The sequence below is a fragment of the Cydia amplana genome, chromosome 6, assembly GCF_948474715.1.
Source record: "Cydia amplana chromosome 6, ilCydAmpl1.1, whole genome shotgun sequence".
In the NCBI taxonomy this organism is placed as follows: domain Eukaryota; kingdom Metazoa; phylum Arthropoda; class Insecta; order Lepidoptera; family Tortricidae; genus Cydia; species Cydia amplana.
The window spans coordinates 5,379,896-5,403,180 of NC_086074.1; the positions used below are offsets into that span (position 1 = coordinate 5,379,896).

The window sequence follows — 23,285 nt, forward strand, 5'->3', positions numbered from 1 at the left end:
AATCCCATTCGACATTTTTCGCAGCAAAATGTAGGTACTTACCCGTATATCCAAAACGCAAAATAGAGGTGTGTTTATAAATTTGAGGTCCTTACGTCCTTAGCCACACCGGTATAATATAATATGATCGAGTATCTATGTAATATAATCTGTACATGAATACACATCGGATGCCTATACAACATGCCCCTATGTACTACAGTAGCATACAAAAGTTAAATGGGGTTATTAATAAATCAGCTACCTTTTAGGGTAATCGTTTGTCTTCTTCTGTCAATTTGACTTATGTATTTGTAAGAATGAGCTAAAACATAAATTGAGGCTTGTAGTTTTATGAATAAGGGGGTATAGTTTGTAGCTTTCTAGTAGACCCCGAAGGCTTATCCTATTGTCTATTGTTCAGTAAAACCGCACGTGCTACTTACCTGCAAAAAAGGGTCCTAATTATTCTATTTGGCACCTGAGCGCGGGCTAGTCCAACGCTCAAAAAACCAGTGTAGGTGCGATCTCCGATAACGCGCCTTTGTTACGCATCTCGATGACACATTTTAGACTGGTTCTGTAGCGTTCGACTCGCCGGCACTCAGTAACCGAAGTACCGATTTTTTATGCAGGTGGTTGTGGCACGTGGCACGAGCGGTTTTTCTTAACAATAGACAATAGGATTAGCCTTCGGGGTCTATTAGAAAGCTACAAACTATAAACGTGTGTACTCACTAGTGGGGGTAGACGCGCGTGGCGGGCGCATCGAGCTCGCAGGGAGGGGGCCGCGCGGCCGCCGTCAGCATGAAGTTGGTGGACTCGCTGAAACAATTCGACAGCCTACTTCAAATTGTATTACTGTCTCGAGTGTTGCATGCGCTAGCAGGGCATGGGTTACCAATGCAAGCTGCGGTGGTAGCACGGTCGCATTTTTATCGCTTATCATCATGTCTGTCACGTTCTAACAAGCATGTAAGCGCGAAAGTGACAGGCATAGTGACAGGCGATAAAAATGGAACCATGCTGCCTCCGATGGGATGATTTTTGCAGTAACACCAAAATTTTTTTATTTAGATTTTCTAAAGGTGTAATCAGTAGTAGTTCACGTAGGCTGTCAATACGTAAAACGCGAACACTGTCTATTTGTATCGGAGTAAATGAGATAGCATTGATAGCCCCTTAAGGCACACTCTACATCTTGTCATTTTATACAAATTTTTCAATCGTGATTGATTAGACATATTTTACATTTTCGAATGGCGGCAGTAACCAACCATACGATGCAATAAATTATTCTCTAAATGTATTGCGATTTCAATAAATGAGAACAATAATATGTGTATTCGAGAAACACCATGGAAGTTTCGTTTTATTCTAATTCGTTTGTCCCCCTAGCTAGACAACAATGTACGGCCGTCTGGGTTACTAGACGAGAAGTTGATTCACCCCTCACGCAATCATTGACAAACTTTTTTTTATCTATTGTATTCAAATTGTTTCTCCATTTCAAGCCATAAATATTTACAGTTAGGTTATAGGATTTAAACGACTGCAAAATGTGGAAAAAGTAGTAGGTACTTCACGCTGATTTAAACTTTCACGACTTTTACACATTATTAAATTGTACATACAACCGAACGGGACTTAATCGCGTATCTAAGTTTTAAGATTTACCTCCAACGTTTCGAGGACGGCGTTGTCCCCGTGGTCTCGGTGGATCTTAAAACTTAGATACGCGATTAAATTCCATTGTACAATTTAATAATGTAGTAGGCACTTGTTTCAGTTAAGTTAGTACCTATAAGCATTGATAGCACAAGAAAACCCGTAACATAGGGGCTACCTCGAAAACAGAATTTAGCAAATTGCGGGATCTTTATCTTTTACTCCAATGAAGGCGTAATTAGAGTGACAGAGAAAAATGCCCGCAATTTGCGAAATTCGGTTTTCGCGGTAGCCCCTCAGAATGGGTACAAATCAACAAATTAGTAAATAATAGGTAGGCACATAATGATGCTAATGCCCGCCTAGCGGGCTCCGTTCGGCGTCTGCTAGACTCGCAATGGTGAAATGCGAGCTTCCATTAATTAAGAGTGAAAATCTATTCCAGTCCAGTTACGACTGAGGAGTCGTAACCTCCGTTTTAGGCACATTATGGAAAGCGGACATTGCTGGCAAACTTAAATAAAATTATACATGTATAAATAAAAGACCACTACATTCCGAGATATCCACTAAGTACTTTTGGCATAAATACTTCTTATTCTTAAATTCAGTATGTTCATCATATTAACCTAATAATAGTTATTTGTACAACAAGAGATCAAAGTTTGATATTTCTTCGAGTGCTTATTTTGAGTCCCGTGCAAGCGAAAGATTCTATACTAGATTCACGAGCGTAGCGAGTGAATCTAATTTAGAATCTTGAGCGTAGTAAGGGACTCAAAAGCGCACGAGATGTAAATAACTTTGATCTCGTGTAGTTCACAAAACTTTTCACCTCAGCAGTGAGAACATATAAGAGAACCCGAAAAATGTATTCCTTCTTCATCACTTACCTATTCACTCATGTTTTCTTAAGATATACCAACAATTAAGTTTTCACCTCAGCAGCTCGAACAAGGGTACTTTGCTACTTAAAAACAGTGAGCAAAATCGCATTTTGCTAACTGAGTGAGTAAAATCGCATTTTGCTCATTTTGTATCACTAAGTGAGCAAAATGCGATTTTGCTCTCTGTTTTTAAGTAGCAAAGTACCCTTGTTCGAGCTGCTGAGGTGAAAAAATTATTTGAGTTCTTGTCCATAAGTTTTATAAGTAGCTAATACATATTTCGGACTGTTCCTCTTCGAACAGCTAATAATAATTCACTATTCTATATTAAACGTCAAAAGTACGCATGTTTCTCTAAATTTACAATATACTTTTCATAAATAAATAAATAACCTAGAAATACTTATATATGCCTAATAGGTAAATATACTCTACAGGCGGCTAGAACTTTCCAAAACATCTAATAAGAACACAACACGAGAAAGCAACTAAATTCAGTCTCCCGACTTTCAGTATGTCATTACAGAGTTGAAATATTCGTACATTAAAAATACAGCACCAGCGAGAATTTGTTTAACATTAAACAAGAGCTGAACTTGAACTCATGGTGATATGTATCGTGTGGGGTTGAGAGTGTGAGACTGAGCCTGAGTCATGTGATAAACATGGCTTGTATGGTGACTGATAACGGTTTATCTTAGCTATAAAAGCATGCCCGCGCAAGACTTAGGGGCGTTGCCTGACCCTAGACCGGCTATTTTAGTATCTCAGGCACTGGTATTTCACTTACGTCTGCAGGTAAATTCAAGTGCGTGTAGTTGTTACCCTCTATATACTCTCGAGCCGCGGCGGTGTACTGAGTAACATGAACGACGCGCCAACTTGGCTTGGGGACCTAGTCCTTCTGTACAGCTCGCCATCGGATATGTATATCGGCGCAGCCAAGGTGTTCACAAATATCTGAACAAACCCTCTATTGCCGAGACGTTAAAGTGCGTGTTCTAATATTTTGAAGTACCTTGGCCGCTCCGATATTTCCGATGGCGACTGTAACAACTTTATTCGTCCGAGCGGAGTTATCACTTATATTTGCGCTACGGTATGCCTGGGTAAAGTATATGTTGACAAACTTAGAGGCCAAATGCCAAATCGTAATGCGAAGAGGTACAAACGATATAGATTAGGTATTATTCTGCTTAACATAGCGTTTAAGATAAAGATAAAAGATAGTTTATTCAAGTAGGCATAATTACAATGCGCCTATGAACGTCAAATAAAGCTAGGTAAACCGGCCCCAACCCTACACCTCTGCCCCGAGAAGATTTAAGCTAGACAGTACACCTATGCTTAATCACTACATAGTATAAAACAAAGTCGCTTCCCGCTGTCTGTCTGTATGTACCTATGCTTAGATCTTTAAAACTACGCAACGGATTTTGATGCGGTTTTTTTTAGATAGATAGAGTGATTCAAGAGGAAGGTTTATGTATAATTTGTTCACCCGTGCGAAGCCGGGGCGGGTCGCTAATTGCTTATAATCAATTCTGTAACTAAATTTAAGTTACCCGCTCCCAAATATCGCCGTAGACTGCCAAGTTGAACCCAGAAAGATAAGGGTATTTATTATTAAGTAAGAGAAAGACTTAATACTTGGCAACAACGCTATAATGTGAGTTCCCTGAGTTTTAAAACAATTTGCTTTGTTCTTTAATACATTTGGGTATTTCTGTAGCGCTATAGGAAGCGCGTACGTTGTAGGCTCTACCACCGTGTTGTATATTATGTAAATAAAAAACTTAAACTTGCCATTAACACTTCACGTGCCTATATAGCAGGTCAATCCGCAACAGTTCACCCCCATGCTCGTTGTAGAGTCTGCCTTCTTGTGGGTTAAATCGGAAACTTACGAGTATACTTGAAACTTGCATGCTACATTTCAAGCTCTCCCCTTTAAAACGAAACCGACTTTGTATGCGGGGGCCTACCGCGAAAACAGAATTTCGCAAATTGTGGGGATCTTTCTCTTTTACTCTCATTAAGACGTAATTAGAGTGACAGAGAAAAATGCCCGCAATTGACGAACTTCGATTTTCGCGGTTATAGCCCAGATTCTTTTTCATTGTATCGTCATGACTGAGAACCATAACGCGATCGAAGGTCCCCGAATGCTGCCCGAAGTCCATCTTGATGGTATTACACCTCTGTAGCTATCGGCTATTTGGTGCACTCATTATCTACTGGTATAATGCTTCTATCTATTTGCTAAGCTACCTAGAATGTTTTGAGCTACCTATCCCGATATTGATTATTTATCCTCCTTGCGACTCGAAGAAATGAGATTAAAAATCTATTATTCACTTGTCTTTAGGCGATTAGAGACCGGGTAACAAAACCGTATATGTATATAGTGTTCTTTGAGCAAAGATAATGAGACATCCAGCGACCCCTCGGGCCTCGTCACGATAACGTAAAGGAGTACATTTCGCCATCGCAGGGGCGTTTCACTGACCAGGACTAACATACTCAAGCCATTGTACTTTGATATGTTTACAAACAACGCTATGTGAAATATAGTAGGTACCTATACGAAGATTACAACCGCGGGGCGTCTATTATTGATAATTTTGGTTATTTATGGGACTTGATTAATGGTCTTGTTTATTGAACGTTTCACATAATTTTACTGTGTATGATCTCATCGTAATGAATTACTTTTGTATTCAAATAAACAAAGACATTAAAATTATGGAAATATGAAGTACATACAAGCCATGTGTTAAATTTATTTTAGGTATATGGAACCACGAAATAAATGAATGTCATCCCAGGACATGCATACCAGAGAGTTAACAGTTGAAATATAATATCACCATCTAAAAATACGTCGTAAGTCGACAGATGCAGATGTAAGGGCGTCAATGGTTTCTTACGATGGTTTCATTTCAGACAGTGATATTCTTTCCCAACTTCTCTCTGGTTACACCATAGATAAGAAATACTAAGGCGAGTAAAGTTGCGCAAAATATAATAGCTATTTGAACAGCAGAATAGGCTACATGACTAATTTTAATTTATGGTATCAATCGATCGGGTTTGTTTTTAGGATCAAATGTCTATATATGGGACCCATTGCATTAAAGTAACACAAAAGTCAGAAATTGTAGTCAAAGGCCGACAGTCGCACTTCACTCCCGAAACGCCCTATACAAAACGACAAGGGAACGTGACGTCAAGGTCTCTGGGAGCCCATCTTGTAGTATGGACAAAACAAGAAAATTGCGTTTTTGTCGGTGAAATATTGCGTTTATGTATATAGTTGCTATACAATATTTTTTTGGCTGAAATGTAAGGAATCGAATGGTACCCTTACTTTTATCGTTTTTGGAAGTAAAAAAAAAAACTAAAATTTTGAAACTTTCAGGTCCTGTATTTTTGTAATTTTTCAATATTTTATTTTAATATCCACATTATTGTGATAAATTGCTCGTTTGCTATCTATTTTACTTGATTTTGTTATAAAATTCAACATGTGTCATCATCCCTATTAGATAGAGTTGTACGGCCCCATACATTATGCATCCCATTCCCAGTATAGCTCTTCAGCAGCAAATTTGCGGCTACGTTGTACACTACTTTAACCGTCTTAGTATTCGCCCGTCTATGGCTGATACTAAGCATAATTTGAAGCAACTTACCTCGCAGTTCTCATCCTAAGCGCGGCGCAGTTCTCCTTGCACTTGTACGCGAGCACCTGCTTTATGCGGGACACCTCCACGTCGGGGAAGTGTCGGCTCACGTAGGATATGAGCGCGTGCACGCGGCGGCGGTCGAGCGGCGGCTTCGTGGGCCGGGACTCCTGACCCGCACGCGACCAGCGCTGCCCCGTCACGGAGCACGTAGCCAGCTCTATGGGCGAGAACAGCGCCGCGGCTAACCCCCGCGTCACCTTCCTGTAATCCCCCCACTTCACCCCCCGGAGCAGCTCCTCGCGAATCTCAACGCCCTCGCCGAGTTTTATCTGAACACAGATTTATCAACATGATGAGTGATAATGATAACCCTCAGTGGCGGCGCGTCCATAAAAGCCGATTCCCACCGGCTTGCCTGTTTTTGGACGTTTGAGCAGAGTTGTAAAGGAAATATGTAAGCCAAATTAGCCCCGGCTTGCCTATGGATATGTTTGACGCGCCGCCACTGATAACCCTACGCCAATTTGTCTCAAATAAGATGCAAATAAGGTTACATCTCAGTATAATGTAACTAGATGAAGTATCATATCTGAGGGCACCAATTTGTAGCAAAAATTTGTAGTAAGTAAAATAAAATATTTACACAGAGTGATTTCAGTGTTTGGTAGTGCTCGTTTTTCTCCAAAGTAAATAACAAAACAACAAAAAATAAAGAAAAACATATATTTTTGCATTTAAATATGATTAGCTAATTACATGTAAAAATTGTTACCTACTAACTACTTTATCACAAGTATTTGTAATATCGGCTCTGTCGAAATACCTAAGAATTTACATAGCCAAAATGTGTTTATTTTCATAGTTGACATAGCTTTGTCGCAGACATAAACTACAAAATACCCCGCCTAGTGTCGATGGAAACTGGTTTCCCAGTCTAACGTTAACCTCCTCTTCCATTTTGATACATTGTCAGTGTTGTGAATAACGCTTATTTTTAGGCTTAAGACTCGAGCCCACAAGACTCGTAAGTCTTCAAGACTCGACTATATTTGAGAATTGTATTTATTTATTTTACGCGTATGGATGTAAGAAATCGTCTTTGCTGCCATTGAGGCGTTAAGCCTCGAGAGTCTTAAGGGCTCGAGCAGGCGTGGCTCACTCCGCGATTTCGTCGCTTTGCTACAGGTAGCTAAAAGTACATCCGTTCCGCCCCAATTTTGGGGACAGCCATAAGCCGCGCGTGGCGCTGTCGCCACCTAGCGGCCATATCTGTGCTGATCGTAACAGACGCGTTTTGTTAGAGAGTGAGTCGTCTGTACTTAGTACTATTATTTATTCTGTGGCTCGAGACTTTAAAGCCTCGAAATGAGCGTTATTCACAACACTATACATTGTACATATCTAATGGAAAGCCCTTATTCCATACTAGTTTGACATGTATATATAACATAATTAGCATACTATAGTTTAATGACAACTATCTGCGCACTATTTAGAGAAGTGATAACGTAGGGAAAGAACTTTGTCCTTAGCTTCCGACCCATGACTGCAATCAGGCACTGGCTAGGTTCATGCTCCCATATCTCACAGCAAATATTCATTATTATAGTCATTTTATGTTTACCCAGAGATCCGAGTTTAATGTACTTAAAATATTTGGGCCTTATAATTTTGAACGTTTTATAATGTAAAACAAAACATTACAATACACCATGTTTTTTAACCCTTCCAATTTGCGAGTTGAATATAAGTATAGATTATACTGAGCAACTTTTACATTTCCATTCTCGAGATAGCAAAAAATAATTTAGCTCTCCCATACGAAACATCGATATCTAATCAGGCAAATTGTATACATTTGTTATTAAGTTTACCAACACGGCTGTGCCAATGTACTTAATAAGTTTAATTTTAAGTACTTGTAACAAAAAGTATGTATAGTACTAAATTGCTGTGCCCTTACAGAGTCTGTACGAGATTTCGGGGTTGGTCCCATAAGGGAAGTTGCTCAGTATTACCTTTATTATACATATACATATTCCTCACAAAATATGGCTAAAAGTTGAATAACATCCCTGTAGCTGTATGCATGCTACATTTAAGGTATTAATATTAAAAAAAAACTATTGTGGTTTCATTATGTTGTTGATAATGACAATGAGTTAGCATTAAAACTACAAACCGGACTTCATTGAGACGTTAGGTAATTCTACAGACTAATAATAAGGTACCTCCAGACGGCATCATCACATGATGTGTACCATTATTTGTTATCAGACCACCCAGAATGGTGCTATGTTGAATAAGTTGTTATCAGGAGTCAATTTCCTCATCTTACGTGAAACTAATACATAATTTACTTAAATTTTGAAACAATCCCGTGTTGTCAGAAGTTTATAATCCACTCGTAATATACCTAAACGAAAATATTAAGACTAGCTTCACAAGTCTGTATAGCCGCGTATTTCAGTTCTTTTGTTTACAGAAACACCAAAATTTACATATATGATAACTCTTGACTAGATTGATTTTTTATTAAAAGCGAATACCTAGGTATTTGCGCATCACAGGCAACCAGTAATATCCTGAAATGGACTCTATTGTCATCAAAATACAGTATCTTACAAACATTTATACAGTAGGTAATTCCAATAGCGTACTCACAAAATTCAAAAGTAGTAAAGTACTATTGTAACCATTTTGTACAATCATGGTTGGTTTATTACCAATTCGCAAGAAAGATATTTAGATTAGTGTAGGCAGAAATGGCAGCCATTTGACCTTTCAACCCAGGAGATAAAATGAAATAGGTTTGGTTTGAGTTAATTTTAAGTTATAGGAATAGGAAATACGTCGACTGGCAATGGCATACGGGAAGAAAATATAAACGGTTTTCATCATCATCTTCCTCGCGTTGTCCCAGCATTTTGCCACGGCTCATGGGAGCCTGGGGTCCGCTTGGCAACTAATCCCAGTAATTGGCGTGGGCACTAGTTTTTACGAAAGCGAATGCCATCTGACCTTCCAACCCAGAGGGTAAACTAGGCCCGTATTGGGATTAGTCCGGTTTCCTCACGATGTTTTCCTTCACCGAAAAGCAACTGGTAAATATCAAATGATATTTCGTACATAAGTTCCGAAAAACTCATTGGTACGAGCCGGGGTTCGAACCCGCGACCTCCGGATTGCAAGTCGCACGCTCTTACCGCTAGACCACCAGCGCTTCGGAAAATATAAACGGTTTTATAGATAGAAAATATGAACGGTCCTTTATTTTCCCTACTGTAGCGGGAGTTAATTTGGCTCCTCCTTTCTTCATATGCCTTAGTAAGAATCCTTAATTGCCGTTTGTATGTATATATTCATCAGTTTTGTATGTGGCTACCGGTACCTACACCCAAGAAAACAAGATAGCGTTGCCTAATGCCTAACACGGACAATTTTATTGCCCAGTGAAAACAACGGACGTATATAAGCGGCCTAAGGACGCTCCACCAGTAGTGTCCTACGTCCGCGACCGTATGATGCGTCTAGCATAATGTCAGCTGACTGCTGTCACACAAAACTATAAGAAAATAAAATAATTAAACATATTTACCAGCCGTGGTGCGGCAGCGCCTCGTTCGTTCTCTCGCTTGAGCACGAAGGGCAGCGCGCGCCGATGCTGCTCGAGCCACACCGCGTCCGGCACCGGCCGGTTGCGTCGCCCGTCCCACCGCCCCGCTGACAACATCATACATTACACTAAGGCGACGGGGTAAGGGCCGTCTCATATCGCAAATTGTCGTACGAAAAGCGTTACGCAGGTTTTCGAAATACGAAAGACCGTCTGTCTCCATCGCTCTTGAAGACAGATGATCTTAGAATTTCGCTGTCCGGAGAGGGGACTACGCAGTTCCAAAGCGCATTTATAGGTATTGGAGCCCAATTTGACAATCACCTTCTATAACGGCAGGTGACCTAGTGTAAACGAGCTATAGATCACCGTTTTTAACCTCTCGATGGCGTACAATGTTTTCCTTACTAAGTCGTATACTTAAGTCATAATCGCGCAAATATGGAACCGCGTAGTTTCCTCGCCGCACACAGTCTGTGGTTTTCTTTATCAACACTCGTGTACAATTTAGGTCTCGCCTTTGTCAAAATGGAGTAATGGATAAAGAAAATACGACATTTTCCCCGGGCTGACATAAATGCGCATGTCATTGTGTCGATCATTATTCATTTCAGATGGTCGTGTTTGCTGAATATATCGCGATATTAAGGATTTAAAGTGATAAGGAGCAAGGAGGGACGGCAAACACGGTCCAAATGAAATGAAACGTTCCGAAGAAGATGAGAATTGGCGTAGCCGGCGTAGGTATGACATATGGCTATATGTTAACACCAACAAGGTTCTGCTGAATATGTGGTAAATTACCTATTTCAAAATAACTTAGGTAGGTAATTAATTAAATAAAATAGTACACATTGAACAAATTAGTTCTTAAAAATAAGTCAAATAAACAAGTATATTTCCCGATTTAAGTTGACTAACATACGTTATTACGTTGTAATTTGTTTTATACGAAACCATTACATAGCCTAATTCTCATCTTTTTAAACAGAACGTTACCACTCTCACGTGACAGTTACCAACAATGATTGTGGTCATCAATTCAACCTCCTCGCGTGAACCCGCGCCGTTATCTATTCTGGCGCAAAATAGCTTATAATTACAAGTTTCTATTTAAAACATCCAAGGTACTAACAGCAACACTCTTATTGGACCATTGGTAGGCCTTACCGCCTTGCAATAAAGTTTAAAATTTGTCAGATAAGAGTGTGGCCTGTAATTAATGCGTTGAAAATACCAAAACAAAACAGAGGCCCTACCGCGAAAAACGAAATTTCTTTATCTGCCTCCCTATCGCTCGAATAATGCCAGAGCGATGGAGGCAGATAGCATAACGTTTTTCGATTTTTCTATGTTGACGTTTGAAACTCGTTTGATAATGGGCTGAATATTTGACCATAGCAATTGTTATAACTATCACGTATAAGTGTCGTCAATTAATATTTGGCGACGCTGATGATCACAGAATACCTACATTATCTGTACCGGAATTACTTAATCGCACTACGTAGGTAAATATTGCATTATCAATTATATAAAATACCCGTGTTAATGACTCTTGATCATAAGCGTCGAATGCAGAAACGCAATTAAAGTTAAGAAAATGTACGTACCTATGGCGTCAGAAAGTATAATTAAGAATAACATGTATTGCGTTAGCGTTAACAACTAAAAACTTATGCCTTTGTAGAACTTTATTTTCTGATATTTAGTAAAAAATTACAATAATTATGTACATAATGATGAACGATATATACAACCTAAAATTAACAGTTCCACAGTAAAACAAACAAATATGTATATCTGTTGTATATAGAAATAAAAATATGTAGGTATTTATTTCTATGGCGTTTTTTTCTTACATGATTAAAATTTGTCATCTCAATTGTATGATAGTTTTTCCTTTAACCTTTTGGACGCCAATGACCGATATATCCGCATCGTAGGTTCAACGCCAAAGACCGATTAATCGGTCCACAGAGCAACATCGACCTACGTGCATATACATAAAGTTCAACTTCAGTTTTGACACTTCAATGATGTGGCGTCTGAGTGACAGCTTTTGTGAGTGACACGGCGTGGAAAAGGTTAAAGTTCTGTTATAAATTGAAGGGATTTTACGAAAACAACATAACTGCTTAGAGCGGTTGACACTCTTTTAAGAACATTGTTAATCGTTTCAGGTGTCAACCAGTGTAGTCAGTTATGTTGTTTTTGTAAACATCCCTTCAATTGTACTGTGATGGCACGTTATTTTAATCACGTAAGAAAATGTATGATTTAACTATTGGTAGTGTGGTGTTGTGTGTAAAACGTGTAACAAGTAAACTGAGTCCTTTATAGTGCATATTATTGTAACAGAGGTCTTAAATTAAATAAGTATTGCAAGAAAGGCCAGCAACGACCAAACATTCAAACTGTACGTTCCGCCTGGCCTAGGCCATTCCATCGAGACGCCAAACACCTTGAATGACGTTTCCGATTCAGAAGGCCTACCTCGAAACACGCATCGAAATGGCAGATAACGAACTACCTCTTTATCACATTTGCATATTGGAGCGATAGAGTGGCATATAATGAAATTTAGAGTTTCGTGTTTCGCCCTCTTCATTTCTTTCTTGTTTTAACAGCTGCTTTCAAGGGAATACAGCATTACAACTACTTTAGAGAGAACCATCATGTCGATAAGAAACGGCAATTCCAACGTGGCGGCATTCAAAAACAAATTTCGCGAATCAAAATATTGGCCTAAACGGACCGCCCAGTTTAGATGCAAGTTCTTAGCCGTTACGCCCTACGAGTATGGCCTAAGCCAGAACAGTGTCAACAACATGACAAAACAATTCCGATAATTCATATGAAATAGTGTTCCGACGGTGTTATAATATTATTTTAATTTACATTGTATTGATAAAATTGCTAGTTCCAAAAATGACTATAGAACTCGGCAAGTGCGAAGAGATCGTTTTCTAAACATTACATATACTCGTTCGATCAATTACGAAAGCTGCACCGCATCTTAACTTAGTAATTGGATTAAAATTATTGAAATTCGAAAGTGCTTTTTTCAAATACCTTACTAATAGATTAATATAAGCGATTAATTCCAAGAATAATTTATATTATTGCAATCAATATAATCTAGGATTATTTTTTGGATTCAATTAGACTTTCAATTATAACTTTAAGCTATATAGTTTAATTAAAATAAATGCAAATGGAAATTTAGAGATCATCGTAAGAAATAGTCACTTTGAGATCACACCTCTATTCGGATATCCTTTAACTTTAAAATGATAAACTAATATTGTAATTCACAACCCTAATCATAGATACCTTTAAATAAACGCTTTTCTAAATGCTTTTGCTGGGAAATGACTAGATGTGACACCATGGCAAAATTTTATCACCTTATACCGCGACTATAAAAATTAATGGATCAAAATTAAAAAGCTACTTACAAAAATAAGTGTATATCGTTTACTGAACTACAGTAACTACACCTCTTGTTAAATGTCTCCTTTATTAAAAACGCGACCCAGCGCGATTCAGAGAACTATGGCAAACTATATGTTTGACTATAAACCATAACTAATATTAAATAATTAATTATTATGTTCCTCTAGACAATATATGATTTTGAAGACATTTATTAATGACCATTTTCATCTGACACTTTACAAACTATTAACCGGGAGCCGTCCAATCACTCAACAATAACATCGTGTAAAGATAAAATCTATTGTGTATAAAAATATGACTATTGCTGTGGGCGAATATAATGTATCTCCGGAGAACTACACCAGTCCGCGGACTCGACAAAGAAAACGGACTGCGCGCCGCCCTCCGCCGCGCGGTACAAAAAACTACTCTCTATTACGAAAATACACCTTATTTACTTCTAGATGCGGCGGCAAGCGGCGGGCAATTTGTGGATAACGTGTATGTATAATGTATGTACATTGTAACCTGTAAATAACCTATGTTCTTGTAAAATCAGCACCGGTCGCAACAAATGCTTTAACAACAATCAGTCTATTGTCAGAAAGGAAGGTACTTGTGTATTCCCTTTAACGAGGCCCCGTTAGCCGCTGACTCATCGCATTGTTCCCGAGTACTTCCCAGTAAACAACATAATCGCCACCGCAACGTCTCTGAATAAGCGCGGCCGAACCGAGTATAGGTATTATGAGTAGGGAGCTATCATCTCGGATTACCGGATCAACGAACGGGGAACGGGGACTCGTCAAAGCAACCTACATCTGGCACTCGGTATATTTATCGAAAGGCACGCAATAAGCGGAAAGGTGTGACGGCAGATAGGCCCCCGGCGACACTCCGATCACAGACTAGATAAATCTACTGACAGTCTTCATTACGACCTTAAAGTCACATCTACGCAAACCCGGAGCGAGAGATGCGATACGCCCCTCGAAGACATAACACGTACCGGATTATACTTTAGAGCAGACGTGCGATAAAAATAAAAATATATGTTTTTAGCGAAATAGGAATGCGAGGCGGGCGGATCGCTAGTACGCTACGTTAAGTCGGGCGATCAGTTCCCGGCGCGGCCGCATCTGTCGCTCGGGCGGTCCTCGGCGGAGGCTACATGGGGAAGCGCTGCGCGGGCTGGGCGACGAGCGGCGGCGGGCTCTTGCCGGCGGCGGGCTGCAGCCGGCCCAGGTGCTGCGCCAGCGTGTGGCGCCGCAGGTACAGCGGCGTCTTGAAGCAGCGCCCGCACGTCGCGCAGGCCACGGGCTGCGCCTCGTGGATGAGGCGCACGTGCTGGCGCAGGTTGGACGCGTTGCTGTACCGGCGGCCGCAGCGCGAGCAGCGCACCCCTCCGCCTCCGCCCGCTGCCAACAACACCACGTTCGCACTGCCTGCCCAGCCGCAGCGTCGCCGCCGCCGACGGGGACGCTGCGGCTGCCGCCGTCGCCCGACACCCGCGCGCCTAGCCACCTGCACCGTGCACCAAGCCGACCGCCTCCTCCACTACTGTGCTAAAGGTTCGCCGGGGGCGCGGCTGTCCGAGTCGACGTGTGCGTGTGATAATGATGTGAAACTGATTACAGATATGACAATATTCACCTTCCGCGCTGTCTTCCCGGACGTCGGCGTTCATTCCGCTCATGAGATCCATGTTTCCTAAAGGACAAAAAAACGATTGTTAGCCACGCGTGAAGACTGCAAGTATTAACAAAAGTTACAAAGAATATTTTGACTGACCTTGCAGGGCCGCGAAGGGGTTCGCGAGTGTGTTGTTCTCGTTGTAGTAAATCTGCGGGAAACTGGAGCGCTCCTCGTCGCTGGCCTCCTGTTCCATGACTTCCATTTTTGGTTCTAAAAGATCGGACGCGTTGAAATCTTGACACTTTACGTCGGGTCGGTCCGAGCCCCCCGGGTCCATGAGAATGTCGTTCTCCTCGGTCTTGACGTCGGTAGCTTCGAGATCAGTTTTCACCCGTATGGTCGGGTAGGTGCATTCGTTATAGTCATCATTATTAGGCCTCATTTGACTAGACGTTTGGGAAGGAGTTTCATCAGTGAGATTGTTTCTGGCAGCATCGGGAGAATTGATGGTGGAGCGGCGACTGGCGGCCTTGTCAGGGTCGTCGGACGCGTCGACGGTTTGGCTTGCGGCTTTGGAGGAGGAGGTAGACTGTGACGGCTTGGCGCTGAGCAAATTACGGAGTTGGGAAGGAGGAGACTTTCGATTCACTTTCTGTAAACAAAACGATAATGTCAAACCAACACTTATAACAGTCTGCAAGCTAATTGTGCAATTAATTAAGTGTTTAGTTTGGGAGCACTAAGGCATTAGGTGTCCTCTAGGCCGTGCGGAGGAATGCAGTCAGTTGCGCTTGAGTGATGTTGACCTGCATGGATATGAACCGCTGTCGTACCTTCTCGTTGTGCTGCGAGCAGTCGGTCAGCCCGCGGATCTGCAACGCGTCAGCAGTGCGGAGGAACGCAGTCAGTTGCGCTTGAGCGATGTTGACCTGCATGTATACGAACCACCGTCGTACCTTGTCGTTGTGCTGCGAGCAGTCGGTCAGCCCGCGGATCTGCAACGCGTCAGCAGTGCGGAGGAACGCAGTCAGTTGCGCTTGAGCGATGTTGACCTGCATGTATATGAACCACCGTCGTACCTTGTCGTTGTGCTGCGAGCAGTCGGTCAGCCCGCGGATCTGCAACGCGTCAGCAGTGCGGAGGAACGCAGTCAGTTGCGCTTGAGCGATGTTGACCTGCATGTATATGGACCGCCGTCGTACCTTGTCGTTGTGCTGCGAGCAGTCGGTCAGCCCACGGATCTGCAACGCGTCAGCAGTGCGGAGGAACGCTGTCAGTTGCGCCTGAGCGATGTTGACCTGCCCCGCGTACATGAACTGCAGCAGCGCACGAACGTGCGATACTTCGCAGTCGCGCATGAATATTATGGGGTGCGGACATGGGTTGTTCTGGAACAAACCGCTCAAATTATATATTTTGTCTAAAGCTACATGTTCGAAGAGCACAGTTGATGTAGATATATTAAATTCGATTGTGTTGAATTGTAATACGCGCGAATTAAATTTTGACGTAGAACGTATTAACTACATTAAGTTTTTTAGTAGGTATCACTTTTTTAAATTAATCTGTACCTAAGTACCTATAGGTACATTATTAAGACCGGTCTATAATATGTATGTATATAATGTATACATTTATATATGATATAAATTAAACGGAAACGGAAAAACGGCATTTTGCGTATAACAATACACTTGAAAATTACGTAATAGAAAGTATTTCTCCGAGTCAGCACTGTCAGCAGGTACAATGTCGCATTCAAATCGTCGAGCGTCCGGCGTAATTATTCATACGTCATATTTGCCTTATAAAAAAATGACGTCATAAAAGCGCTCATAAAATCAAGCAGTAAAATTAAAAAGTAGTAATGTAATACACAATGTGTTATATCACGCTTCTTCTTCAGTCGGTCCCTCAATACTGAGGATCGTGAGATCGTGACATCATGTCCTGTCTGTTGAAGACCAGTTTCCTCCATGCCCTAGGGTTCTGTTCCCCGCCAAGCGCATGGCCTCGTGCAGTTTTAATTGCATAGAACTACAATGCCGTAATTTGAGAACACCATCGAGTAGGAGGAGGGGCCTGAGGTCTCGACCTTTCAACTTTGCCCGCCATTATCACTCTTTCCAGACTATCAGGAGAGCGACGTGAGGGGTGTCCGAAGTATGCAAGCATTTGGTCCTGGCATATCGTTGACAACCGGCGTTTTATGCGTATTAGCTCTTCCAGTATGGAGTCATTGGTACGCATTGCTGTCCACGGTATTCGTAAACGGCGCCAACACCACATCTCAAACGCGTTTATACGCTTGGTCAGATTGGCTCGGATTGTCCATGTCTCCGAACCATACAAAAAGATTGGGAAAACTAGAGAACGCACAAGTCTAACCTTCGTCTGTCTTAATATACTACGGTCCTTCCAGATCTTATCAAGCCGAGCCGTATATCACGCTACCGGATATTCAATTCCTTTGATTTTGTTATATTATGTAATAAAAATAATCACTGAATTATCTATATCTATGTGCTTGTTGCATAAGCAACCCATAGTTATCTTTGACGCCAAAAACATCTGATCTATAATTTCGATGATTTTAATTCGTGATAAGATTTGTGTCAGCCTTAAAATGTGTAAGGTACTACTGTTACATCATGGCTAGTATAAATTAGATTTATTTACTTAAGTTTCAGGTTTGCCAAATTACTTTAAATACTTAAGATAGCAAATTTTTGGGCATTATTTTGAAATAAACTATATACTCATGGACAAATTTAGAGGAACGCAAAAAAAATAACTGGATTACAGCACCTTAAGCACAGAACATATTAAAGAACCTTAAGTAATTCCAAAATTAGCATTTAACCTTTTTAGGGTTCCGTAGCCAAATGGCAAAAAACGGAACCCTTATAGATTCGTCATGTCTGTCTGTCTGTCCGTCTGTCTGTCCGTCCGTATGTCACAGCCACTTTTCTCCGAAACTATAAGAACTATACTGTTGAAACTTGGTAAGTAGATGTATTCTGTGAACCGCATTAAAATTTTCACACAAAAATAGAAAAAAAACAATAAATTTTTGGGGTTCCCCATACTTCGAACTGAAACTCAAAAATTTTTTTTTCATCAAACCGATACGTGTGGGGTATCTATGGATAGGTCTTCAAAAATGATATTGAGGTTTCTAATATCATTTTTTTCTAAACTGAATAGTTTGCGCGAGAGACACTTCCAAAGTGGTAAAATGTGTGTCCGGGGGGACTTCTAAAATGACTGTAACTTCTAAAATAAGAGAATGATAAAACTAAAAAAAATATATGATGTACATTACCATGTAAACTTCCACCGAAAATTGGTTTGAACGAGATCTAGTAAGTAGTTTTTTTTTATACGTCATAAATCGCCTAAATACGGAACCCTTCATGGGCGAGTCCGACTCGCACTTGGCCGCTTTTTTTTGGGGTTCCTCTAATTTGGCCATGAGTATATATTGAAGGTTTTAAACTTGTGCTACAACATGTTTCTGTTTTTTTTATATGATAAGCCAAAAAACCATGAATAACAAATGATTATTCAGTGATCCAAATGACTTAATTTCAATGGATCATTGTTTATATAAACAAAGATTAATAAATAATAATCATGGTACCCAATTAAACTACTCCTAATATACATTTCAATAATGTATATATTTTCTTATTTTCGTCATATAATGTCCAAAGCTCTAGGTGAAGAAAGTTAGTTATCTCTAGTAGGTCTAGTGGCTGGTTTGTTTAGGAGAAGACTAGCAAACCATCTTGATGGTCACAAATCATTATTTTATTATATTAAATTAAAACCACATAAAGTGAAATATGATGTGACTGTTATTGTAAAGCAAATAGAGCATAGAGTAGGTACAGAGGAATGAATGAAAGAAGGAATTAATGAATGAGTTTAGTTTCTGTTGGACTTGCCAACCTCTACCCTCTACCTATAAAACCTCTTGGACTTTGTGACACTGTTACTAGGATTATACTCCATAGCCAGTAATTGAAATAACTCTTCAGTCATAATCATAAGCCACTTTGTGTATTATGGAAATAATAGTTGTTGTTTCTAATTTAACTAAAAGCACCTTAATGCCACTTTAACCACAAATGGTATAGGCACAGAATAAGTAATAGTACTAAGTACAGAACACTCACTCTCTAACAAAACGCGTCTGTTACGATCAGCACAGATATGGCCGCTAGGTGGTGACAGCGCCACGCGCGGCTTATGGCTTTCCCCAAAATTGGGGCCGAATGGATGTACTTTTAGCTACCTGTAGCAAAGCGACGAAATCGCGGAGTGAGACACGCCCGGTATAGGTTTAGTCATAAAACTTTGCATCACTACCTAATTATTCACTGCATATTCCCCATTTCCAAATGAATTATGATTATGAAACATAACATAAATAAAGTTAATATTACTGGACTTTGTACTTTGAGACAAGTCATTAGTAAATCAATGGGGACTGGTTGATTACATGGTGTCATTACAATTAGGTTAATCACCCCTGATAAAGAGAGAATGTGTCAACTTGCAGACAATGTCAATCATTGTATAATCAAGTTAATAATATGACCCTCTATGTTATGTACTCTTGATTCATTTTGAGTTTTGGGTTCTATTTATTTAATTTTCTTAATGCAGTAAAAGTATGAAAAAGTTCCTTAAATGTTTGGCTTTTCTAGTGCCCTAACCTATGTTGATCTCTAAGAAGCTTAGCTTTGGTGTTGGATAGGAATGGAATCAATTGCACCAAAAAATTGTTTATGATTATGTTTTTGTCTACATTTTTCAAAAATCTGTAAATTTTTTCTTTAAAAAATTGGGGAGTCTCCTAAGACCATTTTTATAAGTTAGGGTAATCAATTTTTCATGAATCCTAAAATACCTATTCTGTTGTGCTAAGAATACTGTTTTACCTATATAAAAATCACATTTATTGTTTACACATGTGATTATCTGCCAATACGATTAACACTTTAGAGATGTCATAAGTCATACAAGGAATTAGACTTAATGAGCATCTTTATCAATTGTAAAATATAAACAATTGTTTTAAAAGTTTTAATTGATAATAAAAATATTGAAAGCATCAACTACATAACAACTCATGAAACCAAGATAAAATACACAACTCAAGACTGTTGCAGCAAATATAACACCAAATAATGCAAAACGAAAAAGTACCAGATGAATTAAGGACTCCTATTTTTGTAAGTACTAGAGTTTATGACTCCCAGTTCTGTTCAATTTAATTTGTTAAATATTATGTTTATATTTTAAGCTAGTTTTGAAGCTTAAAGAAAAAAGACAGCATGCTGTGGGTAAATCATTTATCATAATATAAAGCACATGTGATAAGTGTGAGATAACCAAATAATATGATAACTAAATAATTGTTAGATAAAAAAGCATGGGGAAAATATCGGGTGTGTCCCATAGCAGATAGACGTTGCAATACAATATTAAAGTAATGTGAAAATATTTCAATGAAAATCTAGGTTTGATCTGTCTTGATCATATCATTTTAATAAACCCTATCTTTGACTAAGGATTAGATTGCTAAGAATTTAATTTAAACTGTAAAGTGTCATTTGCCGAAGACAATGAATGAAGAAAATTACATGTAACTTAACACTTGTCTAAAACTCATAGGACAGTTGGAAAGAAAGGAGTAATTAACTGGTTAATTGTATTTTAATCAATGCTCTAACAATGCAGGCATCATGAAAGTAGACAATAAAATGAATGGTTTGAATTTCAAATCACACTCCAAAGTAATTCAGCCACATGAAACCCGCACATTGCATTCCTTGAAATTATATACCAAAAAAAAATGCACTAACTAAGAGATTTCTAATGTGAAAATATGCATTAATTAAGAGCTGAGCCTGCAGGAGTAACAAAGGACATTAATCCCAATGGCACATCATTATGCTAATCAGCCAATTAGAAAATTTCATGTGCAATTTTTAATTAGGTACAAATAAATGAAATCAGAAGTACTTAACCGGAACGCAAGACATGGCATTTGTAAGTAGATCAAGTGTTTTATACATAACAACTTTCACTAGAGTCATTGTAATGGTGACACATCAAAGTGTGGGGAGTGAAAGATCGACTTACTTTAAATAATTCCTTGAAATAAGGACTACAGGCCGAAAGAACCACTTTGTGGGCCTCCAGCCTGTGTCCCTCGCACGCCAGGGTGACATCCACGAAGTCCTCATCATCGCGCAGCGCCTCGAATTGAGAAGTTATATTTGCTTGAAAATTGTTCCATCTCAAACAGAATTGCTGGTCGCCACCCAGTTCTGTACCTTCCATTACTTATAGACATAACTCGCTATCCCTGCTCATTTAATTCTTTTATAAGAATTGTAAAATATTGAAAATAAATATATCACAGTAACTTGCAATTTCAGTCGCCGTCTGCCCGAAAATCTTATGAAAGAAAACAATCAATAAAATCTCGTACCAATATAAGAAAAATAAAACTTTTTAATTTGTCATTTGAGTACCTAGCTGAGTACATTCACTTTAACGTTCCGATACACACTAAACAGATTCGATACATCTTATCAGAACAGTAAGAATATCGCGCCAACTGTCGTAATACGCGTCCGTCTTATCAAAAGAGTCGATTATTACTAAAAATATGTGTCATTTATGGGAAGCGGCGTTAAATAATTAAAATTACTAATTGTTGCTAATCTATCTTTTACATTCATGTACAAATGCCTTTAGTTGTATTTTACGTTCCGTTTCATAATTGTCTATGGTTACTGTATCACATCAATTTTATTTAATCTGTACTTATTTATATAAATTATTTTTAATGGCCATTTATTCGCGCAATCAAATGGTATTGTAACAAATAATGGATTTTCATAATAATAAGTATATATTACGCGTAATTTAATTAGTTACTTTTATGTAAATCCTAGTCTCCTTAATTTTCTCTTGGCATACAATTATGAAAAAAATTAAATAATGAAAGCAATATCAGTAATAATTTTATTACACAACCAAATAAAAACAAATTAAATTCCACTTAGTAATAAGCTGTAGTTAAAATTACAGGGCTTGCTCTCCTTCAACCATTTCCTTTAAATTTAGTAATTCAAATTGGCCATTGCCCTTAGTTTCTGTCCTTACTAATTCATCCAAATTCCTGAAATTCCCTGGATCAATAAGGCAAATTATGTTGGCATTTCCAGAATCCCAGCTTTCTTCTTCGACACTTGTTGTTAATTTAACAACTTTTTCTTTAGTCTTCCGTGCATCTTTGCCTGTAAGAAGAATCCTGACTCTCATTTGAGCTCTCTCGAGAGGTATTTCTTTCTTAAGCAGCTGAATTACATCCAGAGCTTGTTGTTTAGCATTCTTATTAACATTTACAGAAAAATGAATATCCTTCATTGCTTTTTCTATGATAGAGACAGGATATGGTCTCTTAGTTTCTGGATTTATGCATTTATCAGCTACAGTAGTTGCAATATCTTTAAACAAGGATTCAATTTGAGAATGCCTCTCTTTGTCCGACACTTGTAGTTCGCCTTTTTCTAAAATTTCTTTACATATTTCAGTTAGGTCTTCCTTGGCAAACACTTTTACAAGGTCCTCTTTCTTAGCCACTTGTCCTTTGGAAACATTAGTAAACACGGTGTGTGTCTGTAGAACTTCGTCAATATCTGTCTCTCTGAAAATAAACAAATTATAAATAGAACCAGTTAAATATTTTGTACAAATGGTACAAATTTTGTACCGGTCATGTACTTGTTGCAACATATTAGGAAATTTCTATAAATGTTAAATACCACATACACTTTATTTCTCCACGATATAACTTTGTTCCTGTAACATGCTATTTCAAATCGTTTACCACCCTTTTTTAACCTAACTATCGCCACATTCGTCAAACGAATTTGGTTGGTGGGTGTGAATATCTTTGACATCTTGTTTTCATGAGAATAAACAGCAACACATTGATAGTAAAATAATTGATAACGAAGAAAATAAAACGAGCTAAATTTTAATGTAGGAAATGACGATTCTTCTCTCCCCAAATAAAAAATCAGAACATTGCGAAATGCGCACAAAAACAAGTTCAACGAACTGTCATTCACGAAAGAAAGAAGTCCCACTACCATAGATGGTAGGATCCTAATAGATGTGGTCATATATTATAAAAAAAAGGTGAGACTGTGACAAGGACAAACAATGATAGCGCTTTCGCTGCTACTCCTACTGAAAGATACATAAGACTATCCCGTTCGGTCATTTCCCCCCGCCCCTCAGGCTTGATCCAGTTAAAATACTAGATTCATGACCACTAAA

General features: G+C 39.1%; 2 protein-coding genes across 2 annotated transcripts in view; both read right to left on the bottom strand.

Annotated features, from left to right (window-relative positions):
- Positions 1 to 21,549, bottom strand: part of LOC134648715 (uncharacterized) — a 28,419-nt gene extending 6,870 nt beyond the window's left edge. The window contains exons 1-7 of the mRNA XM_063503223.1: positions 21,072 to 21,549; positions 16,118 to 16,303; positions 15,072 to 15,567; positions 14,934 to 14,990; positions 9,822 to 9,946; positions 6,230 to 6,552; positions 718 to 804 (exon numbers count right to left, since the gene is read on the bottom strand). Of these exons, the coding sequence (XP_063359293.1) occupies positions 718 to 804; positions 6,230 to 6,552; positions 9,822 to 9,946; positions 14,934 to 14,990; positions 15,072 to 15,567; positions 16,118 to 16,303; positions 21,072 to 21,272 (1,475 nt within the window). The 5' untranslated portion in view covers positions 21,273 to 21,549. The remainder of the gene's footprint in view (positions 1 to 717; positions 805 to 6,229; positions 6,553 to 9,821; positions 9,947 to 14,933; positions 14,991 to 15,071; positions 15,568 to 16,117; positions 16,304 to 21,071) is intronic.
- A 401-nt stretch (positions 21,550 to 21,950) lies between these two features.
- Positions 21,951 to 23,092, bottom strand: LOC134648652 (ribosome maturation protein SBDS). Its single transcript, XM_063503141.1, has 2 exons — positions 22,773 to 23,092; positions 21,951 to 22,647 (listed from the first exon to the last, which is right to left on the bottom strand). The coding sequence occupies exons 1-2, from the start codon at positions 22,901 to 22,903 to the stop codon at positions 22,023 to 22,025; spliced, it is 756 nt and encodes a 251-aa protein (XP_063359211.1). The 5' UTR covers positions 22,904 to 23,092; the 3' UTR covers positions 21,951 to 22,022.
- Between the last annotated feature and the right edge of the window lie 193 nt (positions 23,093 to 23,285).